We start from the raw sequence: 12,028 nt of genomic DNA, 5'->3' as shown, positions 1-12,028 counted from the left end.
CAACATTTTGAAAAAAAATGCCATATTTATGGTTATGTTATGAACATATACAAATCAGTACATATTAACTTCCTGTAAAAACACATTCTGCTCAGAGAGGGTTCATATTTCTTCACAGCAGTGCCAGTGTCCTTTTGACACTCTGCACCAGTTGGTGTGTGCGTGCGTGCGTGTGCGTGCGCGCGCACGACAGTTCAGCGCACCTGTTAAGTGATTTTTATGAAGTCGACAGCAGTGTATGTTCAGATGGAGCAGAATGTTACAAGCACAACACAATCAGTTAATTTCAGTGAACAGTGTAACAAACCGCTAAGTGCTTGTAACTCAGAATTACTTTTGGTATCCTTAGTATCTGAATAAGCACTTAAAGTGTTCATATTATGCTCATTTTCAGGTTCATAATTGTATTTAGAGTAGGGCTGCACAATTAATCGAATTTTAATCACGATCACGATTTTGGCTTCCCACGATCAAATTTGCGTGATCGAGCGATATTTAAAATGCGTCATTCCGTTCATAGAACAGCTTTTGCAAAGCCAATCTAGCGCTCCATAAACCACTGTCTGATCACATGTCTCCATGAGCCAATCAGAGCTGTTCCCTGCCTGCACCGCGCAGCTTAGTTTCTAGATGTAGACAGTCACAGAGGACAGAGTAACGTGAGGAATATTCCGCAACAGGTAGCAGTCGGTCATCATAAGCCGGTCACAATGTTTACCAGTTTACCAGTAAACGCAACGTTTTGTCCCTTCTGTGTTGTTTTTCAGACAACAGCCGTGACCGGTGCTAGTTTGTGTCTTTTAGCTCATAGCTTTAGCAGCAGACTGTTGGACGTCCCGCTGTTGGAAACCTACAGTGAAATACAGATACACTACACTGTTTAGCAGTCAGCATTTTAGCCGTGTTTAATCCAGTTACTACTGTGGCTAACGGTAGGCTAACGTTAGCTGCTGTGTAACGTGTTATTAGTGTTTATTAGCGTGACATTCAGCGATGTTTATGTTGCCTCTAACGTGGGTTTCGGAGCATCAGAGCGCAACGCAGACATGTAAGTGGCAGTGTAATGAGCCACAGAAATCCGCGTAGCTATTTCGTCCGGTAGATACCAGGAACCACATGCGGCATTAACGTGAACAGAAAATTGCGTTGCCTGTATCTTTCACGGCAAACATGCATGTGTGGAAAGCGGTCGCACAACAGCTAAAATGGCATACTCCTTCACAGTATCCTTCACTAAAGGAGGAATGTAGCAGAATATGGATGCATTAGTAGGAATGTAGCAGAATATGGATGTAAAAGCAGTTATATTTATATAATTATGTGACAATAAAATTTTGTTTTGGCTAAAATAAACAAATAATCGTGATAATTAATCGTGATCTCAATATTGATCAAAATAATCGTGATTATCATTTTGGCCATAATCGTGCAGCCCTAATTTAGAGGTTGTACCAGAATAGGTTTACATGGTTTAATTTTCAGAAAACACCATGTTTGTGTTGTACTGCACATTGCTGCAGCTCCTCTTTTCACCCTGTGTGTTGAGCTCTCTGTTTTAGCTACAGAGTGAGGCATCTCACTTCTGTTCCATCTTTGTTGGGAGTCGCACATGCGCAGTGAGTACTGCTATCTTGTCAGTTGCAGAGTATGAGGGAGTGCCATGCTAGCAGCTAGGCGAGCATTATAACGCACGTTCGTCACAGAAGTAAATGCTGGACTACTATAGAGCTGTTTGTAGCAGTTTGTGAACAGTGTTTTCTCTGGAAGATGGTAAGTCCTTTTGGGGTGGACTTTGGGCTTTTTCACTTTATAAACCTGTAATGTGCACAAAAAGATATATAACACAATAAAGGAAAGGGGAAAATCCAAAAACAATATGAGCACTTTAAACCCTCTGAAAATGTGGCTTCAAAAATATAATTTTTCTCTATAACATGACTACATGAGAAATTATCAAGGTATAAACGACTGTGATTGGTGAAAAGTATTTTGCTTTTGTTTTTAAAGTTGAGAGAGATTAATACTAATGAATACTGCTTTAATGGCATGCATGGGCTTCACACACAGCTTTACATTATTTGAGCCAGACTAAATTTTGGTTTGCATGGTTTGGGTCAAGACATCTAGGCATATTGGTTTAAACTGGGACAAGCTGGGTTGTAAAGTGAAAGTTGGAGTAGCTAGATTACATAAAAGAATAATTTTGACCACCCTTCAATGATATATTCCAGTTTAGTCAACCCATGCATTGAAATATTGACATGGAATACTGATTCCATTTTTTTTTAATTATTAAATATTTAATTAAATTTAGCTCATGTATAGATATCTTTTGATTTGCTAATCACACATTTACTGTGGATTTCACATATGCCTATCAAGAGCTGTACCCATTTCTTTCTAATGTGATACAATAGAGAGACTTAATATACATTCATGCTGTTTGCCCAGCCTACGGCAGGTAACTGGAGATTTGTCCATGGTACTTGATCCCACACCTATGCCCTCATTACCTCCTGCCCTTTATTGTGGCCAGCTCTGCTGCAGAGGCATTGTTCCAGCTGCGTGTATCCACACTGCTCATGTGCTTGAGTTGTACCCTGGAATGCAGAGGGCTGGAAAATCCCCAGTCCCTTGCTGCAGAGAGTGAGTCTGCATAATAGAAATGGGAGCAACTAAATGCAAAGACAGAGTGGCTTACTCAGTTTTAATATAAGACTGATTAGGACTAATTTTATAGCAAATAAACCTTTGAACAACTGAAAAAACAGAAGCTGCACATTGCGTGTGAGTCACTTCACCAGAGCAAAAATCATTTGCAATGCAAAGAACTCCACTCAAGTGTCCCACAAAGTAGATAAGAAAATGTCAAACGGTGTTTATGATAATCATCATAGTATGTCTGATTCAGATCTAATGTGGAACATAAAGACACAGGAAAATAATTGTACTTGTGTATGTTTACTCAGCAAATCACCTTCTACCGTCTCTCCTTGGACTTTTTTTTTCCCCCCCAAGAGGAGCAGCAAGAGACTAGGTGTACAGGGCCAGAGCATAATACGTAAATGTCGAGAGAACTGAATCCCTCAGCTGATGCAACCGAACATATGATGTTTACAAGTGACGCAAAAACTAGAACAGCCAGTTATTTCCAGTGCTTTTTAGTCTGGAATCTAAGAAGTGACATTTAAACTTAATTTGCAGGTTTTGAATGTACTCCAGCTTAGAATGTTTTCTCATCAGTAATGTGTTCTCCCCTACCTTGAATTAGCTTGATCTGGGAAATTACTTTAAAGCCACCAATTAAACATACATTCAACTCACTAGTTTTGGCATAGACGAGAACTCAAAGACTGCATTGGCATAGCAGTGTTGTCCACTTTCTTTTCATGTTTATTGACATGCAGACATCTCTTTACACTTAGCTAAAACATTCTCACAATGAAAGTAACAAAGGGTCATGAGGTTTTTTTTGTATACTCTTAATGAATCTGTAAAGTATTTCAGGAGATAAAATCTCCTTAGTGTGACCAACCGGTCGAGGCAGATTGCCGCCCACCAAGAGCCAGGTTCTGTCTGAGGTCTCTGCCTGTTAAAAGTACAGTACAGGCCAAAAGTTTGGACACACCTTCTCATTCAATGTGTTTCCTTTATTTTCATGACTATTTACATTGTAGATTCTCACTGAAGGCATCAAAACTATGAATGAACACATATGGAATTATGTACTTAACAAAAAAGTGTGAAATAACTGAAAACATGTCTTATATTTTAGATTCTTCAAAGTAGCCACCCTTTGCTTTCTTGATAACTCTGCAAACCCTTGGTGTTCTCTCAATGAGCTTCATGAGGTAGTCACCTGAAATGGTTTTCACTTCACAGGTGTGCTTTGTCAGGGTTCATTAGTGGAATTCTTTCCCTTATTAATAAAAAAGCAAAGGGTGGCTACTTTGAAGAATCTAAAATATAAGACATGTTTTCAGTTATTTCACACTTTTTTGTTAAGTACATAATTCCATATGTGTTCATTCATAGTTGTGATGCCTGCAGTGAGAATCTACAATGTAAATAGTCATGAAAATAAAAAGGAAACTCATTGAATGAGAAGGTGTGTCCAAACTTTTGGCCTGTACTGTACGTTTTCCCTCGCTGCCACTACAATAAGTGCAGTTGCTCTTGAAGGAATTGTTGGGTCTCTGGGAATTATAGAGTGGGGTCTAGACCTACTCTATCTAGTGTCCTGAGATAACGTCTGTTATGATTTTACACTATAAATAAAATGGAATTAAATTGAGTTAGTGTTTTGTTGGGCTCTTTTTGTCCTCCATTTGGACATTACTCCGATGTGGAGACCCATCGGTATGGGCAACAGGCCCAGGGTCTGTTTCATTGACCGTCTCTGCATCTGCATCCATGCCATCACTTGCATCTACGCCGCAGTCCGTTTGGTTCAGCTGTCGCTCCAGCAGTGTGATGCGCTGCTTCAGCCGTTGCTGAGTGTTGTTGTATTCGCTGAGCAGACGGGCAAAGCGAGTCTGAAGGGTGTCCAGAGAGGACTCCAGCCTCTCCACCTTCTCCTCTGTGTCCTCTTTCTGCAGCCCGCCGCTCTCTGTGTTCTCATCCAACAGACCCTCCTTCATCAGGATCTCCCGGCCCCTCTCCTCTAGCACAGTCTTAGCATTTGGATACTCGGCCACTGCCTCCATTAAGTCATCCTTAGATAGGCAGAAGAGATCCGAGTATCCCAAGCTGCGAATGTTGGCTGTCCGACGATTTCCCATTTTACTACCTTTTATGTTCAGGATGCTGATTTCCCCGAAGCAGCTGCCAGCGGTGAGGAGAGCGTACTGTGTGACCCCGTCATCAGCCACCACAGCCAGCTTCCCCTCTTTAATGATATACATCTCCTTCCCTATGTCCCCTTTTCTGCAGATGTAGTCCCCTGGACTGAAGACCTGGGGGCGTAGTTTGAGCACCAGCTCCACAAGCAGGCCTGCCTCACAGTCTTGAAAAATGCGTACTTTCTTCAGGGTCTCCAGGTGTACATTAATAGCAATCTCAGCCCGCAGTTTGTTCGGCAAATTCTTTAGCACCTCCTTCTCATCTACTGCTTTCTTGTTGGTCCAGAGGTAGTCGAACCACTTAATGACACGTGTCTCCAGTTCTTTGCTGACTTTGCGGAAATGCATGTAGTGTTTGATGGCATCAATCCGGGCTTGAAACTCGGCACGGGTGGCATTCATGTTGGAAATCATGGAGCCAACGTTTCCCACAATTGTAGCAAAGATCAGCACCCCAACAAGAAAGTCAAAGACCACAAATAGGTACTCCTCATCCCGCACAGGTGGAGGCATCTCTCCAATAGTTGTAAGAGTAAGAGTTGACCAGTACAGACAGTAGACGTAACTCCGAGTCAGGGAGGAAAACTCAGGTTTGGAGTCGTCTGGGTACACCCAAGTGTCCGAGCCAAATCCCAAAGAATTGGATATAGCGTAAAAGATGCATGCGTTCCAGTGAATGATGATCAGGATGTAAAGCACTAAGTTGCCGATACGGAAGATGTTGGGGTAGTTGGTGCGTGTCTCAGTGCGGTCGAAAAATTCAAACATGCGCGGGAAGCGCAGCAGACGGTTGAACCTGAGCTGTGGCGTGTTGATGCCGGTGATGATATATGCCAGATCAGTGGGCAGGATTGACAGTACATCCAGCTTGAACTGTAATGTTCTGACGTAGCTGTCTCTAAGCTTGGCATGGTCCTTCACCAGCAAACCTTGTTCCAGGAATCCTGAGACAAGAAGAATAGAGCACACATTTAGCTGAGCAGTGATCTCAGTTCACTTTTATTTCTGCATTTTAGCATCTTTCAGCTCATTGTTTTGGTTTTCTGTCCCGCAACTTTACTGTTTGACACTCTCATCTACCCAAGAGGATAATATGTCAGTTTTGTGTTTACAACTTGATTTGCTCCCCCTAAGAAAAGAAGTTTCTACAAGTGCTGAGTTAAATTGGTTCATCAAATCATTGGTTAATGGACTGAAAGTGACTAAAACTATGCTAATTTCAACCAGGATTGATAACAAAACAAAAATGTATACCTGTGAATCACATACAAATATACACATTGGCCATTTAAAGCTTTGCACTTCTGTGGTGTAATACATTGTGTCGTGACGCCACAAGCTGTATTTTAGGTTACCTGTGCGAAGTCGAACACAAGTGTCCATAATGTACACAAAGTCAGAGAGGTAGTCCAACACCAGCCAGCAGATGTAATTGTCCACCTGTAACTGTTCAAAGCATGCCCTGAGAATATAAAAAGAATTAGAAAAATGATTCACTGCTCCAGCCTAAAAAGTAAACAGTGCACCCATTCACTACATCCATCACCCATCTCTGGAGGCTGCAGGGCCCCAACAGATAACGACTGTGGTGTTATTACCTCACTACAACGAAGAACCAATTGTAGAGCACAGCTATGGCGATGACAAATAACCAGCGGTAGTAGGCGTTATCGGATGGGGACACCACAAACAAATCCCACTTTTTCCTGAAAGCATGGATAGATTGCAAATAATACAGTCTTAATAATACAGTTATAGTTCTATAGAGTAGTTAGTACATATTACTGCAAAGACATGGAGAAAAAACTTTTTTTTACTAGAACTGGATTGCGTGTTTCTATTCTTCAGGTCACCCAGTGCCTACAGTGTATATCAAAGTGCATAGTAATGGTTCAGGGTGACTGATGGCAGACATACCTAAAGATCGCTTTGGCATTGTTGCCATTGGCATCTGGTTGCGTGTTGCTGATGCGGCTGGGGGCCGTTCTCAACTCAGGGCCACGAAAGCGCTCCAGGAAGGAATCGGGCCGCTCCTCTTCCTCCAACAGGCTTCTGTGTGCCCATTCTCTCAGTCTCACCACCAGGCTCACCAGTCTGATACACACACACACACACACACACACACACACACACACACACACACACAAAATATACAAGCTTTCATAACAATTTCTGCATATATGAAAGTAACAGCATGACTATGACACAAGGTACGCATCTCGAGGAGCTGCATAACAACTCAAAACATCTCATTTTGGCACTCTTATATGATTTTTTTCTGTCACGTACCTCCCTATGTTACTTCACGTACCCCTGGGGGTAAACCTAACACCAGTTTGGAAACCAATAGGTCAGATGATTCTACTAGGAATAACAATTAATTTGACACATTCATGTAAAAAATTACATTACATTTATTTAGATGCTTTCTTCCAAAGCGACTTACAATAAAATGTAAAAAGTAACCTTTAAACATATTAAATTGTTTTGGGAAAAGATTGTTTGAAAATTTACTTCTTTTACTGTAAAAATTTCCATTTTTTAACAAGTTGTTGTTCTTAAAGTGTTTCTGTAAGCAAATGAAAAAAATCCAACAGGGTCTGATCTGATCTTCTTTTAACAAATGTTTGCATTTTTTTCTTTAGACTCTGGGATAGGTACAGCTAAAACTACATCAAGAATTAGTTTTGCACAATGACAGAATAAGATGTGGAACCATTTCTCTGGTTATATGCTCCTAATACACAAAATGCTTCACCAATATGTTGGTCGTCATGGTCTTTGGGTGCTAGAATCCAGTATACATTAAGTGTTATTTTATATAGCGTGTGACCTTAAAGGTCCCACATTATGCTCATTTTCAGGTTCATACTTGTATTTTGGGTTTCTACTAGAACATGTTTACATGCTTTAATGTTAAAAAAACTAATTTCTCATACTGTCTGTCTGAATATACCTGTATTCACCCTCTGTCTGAAAAGCTCAGTTTTAGCACCTGTCTCGTTAAGGCCCCCCTCCCACAAAAAAGCCCTCAAAGTGTGCTCTGATTTGTAAGCAGTACCGGGTCTTACACATCTGTCCTCTTTCTGCACCGTCATTACAGCCGGGGAATGACAGTTACAGCACTGTAACGGCACTTTCTCCTTAGTGTAGTTATGACATCACGACTGTACGGCTTGTTTAAAGGCACCTTTTCTGAAATACAGCTGTCTGTAGTTCTCTGTGGATTGAGTTTTTTTTTTTTACCTTTACAGTATTTATGTAGTATCTCAAACTGCTTCATAATAACAAAAGCCATGGAAAGCTCACTTTTTACAATATGGGACCTTTAAAAACACTAAATACACAAATCTCATTCTGTAAACTTTCGTGGGCTGTTTAAAAAAAAGCCAGCCAAACATTTGCAACAAAATAAGATAATATAACATAAATAGAGCTGCACAATTATGTTTCATTAGTTTCTAAAAGCTTTGTGAACAAGGGTGACGTGCCACGATGTTGAAGCTTTACCTTGAGAGGGCTCCGTCCCTTTGAAAAGAATTGTGTCCATTAGGGTCGAGATCAGCAATTTTTTGTAGCTCTGAGGATGTGTCATCACACACAGATGGCACCCTGGGAGTGAAAACACACCAAAAAACACACATGTCAGCGTTTACGCTTTGCTTCTCTGATACAAACCTCTAAGACAAATACATAATAGATGATTTTATAGTTGTCCTCACCGGCTGAGAATACTCTCGGCTCTCTCGATCTCCTCATCCAAGGTGGTCTTCACTGACAGGTTGTGTGGCGACCGATCTCTCTCAGCCGTGTGGCCCGTCATCTTCAGACCTGCAGCTGTGGACAAACACTCATGTTACAGCCTCCTTTGCAGTCATCTACTCAATGTGAGGCAGTGTTGGGCATGGTTTCAGTTGACTTTTCCTGTTACTGTGGCAGCAGAAGAGAGTTTTTATGGTTTACAAGGAGTCCGTGGGAGTGTTTATGGTGCGTGTGTATAGTCAGGGGACAGGGGGACGACAGGGACTGGTGTGCCACACTCCCTCACCTGGCCCGCAACACAGCAGCTGGTTGCTGTGGTGACAAAAGCAGCTACAAGAGAAACTGCATGATACTGATGCTGCATTGTTTAAAATACAGTTTTGTCAGGGTGGAGGTTCACCTAAAATACATTTCCAACCACAACAGTAGTGCCCCCCAAGCACCCACCCCAAAATGTGAGGGCAGTGAGAGCTTATCAATTCAATTCAGTTCAATTTTATGTATAGTATCAAATCATAACAAGAGTTATCTCAATTATCTCAAGACACTTTACAGATAGAGTAGGTCTACACCACATTCTATAATTTACAAAGACCCAACAATTCCAGTAATGATCATCCTCTGACGAGGTGATTAGGCGACTGTTACCATTGTGTGACTAATTGGTGGATCATTAATGAAAACACACACACAGTCGGCATGAAGCTCTGAGGCTCAGCGAGCCAATCAGCTGTTCTCCCTCAGGAGCAGCATCACTTAGGAAACCATGGTGCTAACTGAAAGCAAAGTTTGTGCAGGGTTGATGGGTTCAAAAAGTAGCAATTCAACTGCAAAGAGGCAAACTGCATGTATTACTGTAGTTTTTTCTTTTGGTAGGGCATTTTTTTTATGGTTTCTTAATAATTTCCCAATTATTTCATAGAAAGTGTCTCAGAAAAACACATTGTAAATTGGTACTAATTATAGTAATATAGTATAGTAATTCCAACTAATTGCTAATGTAACATCTAGCAAACAATTTAATATATATGGAGAATCAACAGTATTTGCCAAAAAATATTTATTTATGAAAACATAATTACTTGGGTTGAAATGGAGCTATTCTATATTTGTTATGTAATACCTTATGAGATAGATAGATTATTTGTTTTATTGGCAACACAGTGAAACATAGATTATGTTTACTCAAACAATACTAAATGAACATCAACCCTCTACAAAAAGGGTCATTATTTGTCATTAAATTGTATTCTTAAAAAGTTAGCACATGTGGATAATGAGCATGAAAGTAACTGCAAAAAAAAAAAGAAAAGTCATAAAAATAAATCAGTTCACACACGCATCTTCATTCTTACCTTTAGTTTCCTTTAGTTACTCCAATAAAATTCTTATGGTGACTTCACACAGACACACCCGGAGCAGATATCTCCCAGCCAATCCATCCTCAGTCAGTGGATGTTACGAGAGGAAAAGTGAAACTGCATCCAACACTTCTTAAAAGACAATCCCAAGTCCTGTTCTTGCAACACTTCTTGTGTGCCTCCCCTCTTTCCCCTCACAAACATGTGATGGAAATGCAGAAGACTGGCAGGATGGGGGATGCAGTGTGTGGGGGGGGGGACGGGGACGATGCAGAATGGTTGAGAGCCCAGATGTCAGCTATAGACTGAGGAGTCTTCTGGGAAAACCTCTTGGCAGTGCCTTTCCTCTGCTCGTCTCTGTTTTAATGATCTAATAATGTCACATATTATATAACTTTCATTGGGAGACTTTTTCAGCAGAATGAGTACTTTTTCTTTTGATACTTTTAGTACATTTTGCTGATAATACTTGTAATGGTGTAATTTACAGTGTGGAATGGGTACTTTTTCATAAGTAAAGGATCTGAATACTTCTCCCACCACTGTTGGCTTAATATTGTCTATTAAAAAAAAAGGTTTGATATAAGACTTGGTTCTGGTTGTTGTCCAATCTGTTGATGAAATAAAAACAAAGACACATAATTGATACAAATTGTTTAGGTTTTTAAATGCATTTTTAACGTTATAATGGTCTCACGTGTTTTTAAGTTTTTAAGCTATTTAAAAAAAGTCCAAACTCTCTTTCCCACACCACACAGACACACTCCCTGATGCAAATGGAGCTTGAAAATCCAGATGATGAAGGCCACAGGAGACAGCCTCCTCATCAACCAGCTGTCTGACAGATCCTGACCGTCTCAGCTCTAATCAGATCCTTAGAAAACTGGAGATGTACTGAGAAGCCCATCGGGGAGCGGAGCCCAGAGGACTTTACATGGAACTGAGATTCAGGCCAGTGAACAGTAAACTACAATCTGCCACCACTATCCCCTGTTGTACTGCAAGATAGATCGTAAATCCTGCCAACAAGACAATATACAGGTAATATCAAACAGATCAAATGTGTCCGCAGAAATCTCTCATGCATCATAGTGCATTTCCTCAGTCATGCATCAAAAAGCAGCAGTGAGGGCTCCTGGGTAGCTTACCTGGTAGAACGGGCACACATATATAGAGGTTTACTCCTTGACGCAGCGGCCGCAGGTTTGACTCCGCCCTGCGGCCCTTTGCTGCATGTCATTCCCCCTCTGTCCCCTTTCAAGTCTTTTGCTGTCCTATATAAATAAAGGCCTAAAATGCCCCAAAAAAATCTTTAAAAAAATAAATTAAAAAAAGCAGCAGTGAGAAGAAACACAAACGATAAATATAAACATGTTTATGAGGTGCTATTTAAAACATGTACTGTGTTTTACGATGAAAAAAAGGGAAGACTATAAAAGCATGAGGGTAGTAACAGAAAGATAAGATAAGAGAAAGGAGAAGTGGGCAGCAGTAAAAAGAAAGTGAGAAAAAAAGCTTGGATCATAAAAGTTAATGTCTGTAGGAGGATACCTTCCAAAAATGTAGACATCGATCACAATAAGCAGCAGTTCTCATCCATGTTGGCTTAAACATTGAGATTAAAATTGATGCTTGGCATTAGAAACAGCAGTTGCTCCAGAACAGCTAACCTCAGTAAGATTGTTTAGGCAACAAATTCAATACAATTTTACTTAAAACCATTAGTGCAAAATATGTTGTTTATGGGTGTAACATGACTTGACTAGCATCTCTAATGACACTACATACATACTGCACAGTATTTATGTTATTTACTTTTATCCAACTTGCTGTTGTGCAGCAAATATGAAAGGGCACTTTAACCCCATGAGATGTATGTATGAGGAATTATTTCCAAAGGGCATTTGTTTCAACAGTGTCTACAAATGTATGTTCAGATAAACTTGACATGCAAGAAAAGAAGTCTCTATAAATCTACACATTCTTTATCATTTAAGAACAGCGTCTGCATTGTAAACCCAGATTTAGTTGTAATTAAACTTTTTAGTGGTCACTACTTATTCT

The 12,028-nt window shown here is 40.4% G+C and overlaps 1 protein-coding gene across 1 annotated transcript; it reads right to left on the bottom strand.

Moving 5' to 3' along the window:
- Window positions 1-4,295: 4,295 nt before the first annotated feature.
- On the bottom strand, window positions 4,296-10,184 carry cnga2b (cyclic nucleotide gated channel subunit alpha 2b). The gene is made up of 7 exons (XM_039778007.1): window positions 9,959-10,184; window positions 8,564-8,678; window positions 8,352-8,453; window positions 6,759-6,935; window positions 6,440-6,547; window positions 6,197-6,303; window positions 4,296-5,785 (listed from the first exon to the last, which is right to left on the bottom strand). Exons 2-7 carry the CDS (start codon window positions 8,662-8,664, stop codon window positions 4,296-4,298), a joined length of 2,085 nt encoding a protein of 694 aa, XP_039633941.1. The 5' UTR covers window positions 8,665-8,678; window positions 9,959-10,184.
- Between the last annotated feature and the right edge of the window lie 1,844 nt (window positions 10,185-12,028).

This window comes from Perca fluviatilis, chromosome 16, assembly GCF_010015445.1.
Source record: "Perca fluviatilis chromosome 16, GENO_Pfluv_1.0, whole genome shotgun sequence".
In the NCBI taxonomy this organism is placed as follows: Eukaryota; Metazoa; Chordata; class Actinopteri; order Perciformes; family Percidae; genus Perca; species Perca fluviatilis.
This window is presented reverse-complemented; position numbering and strand designations above follow the sequence as displayed.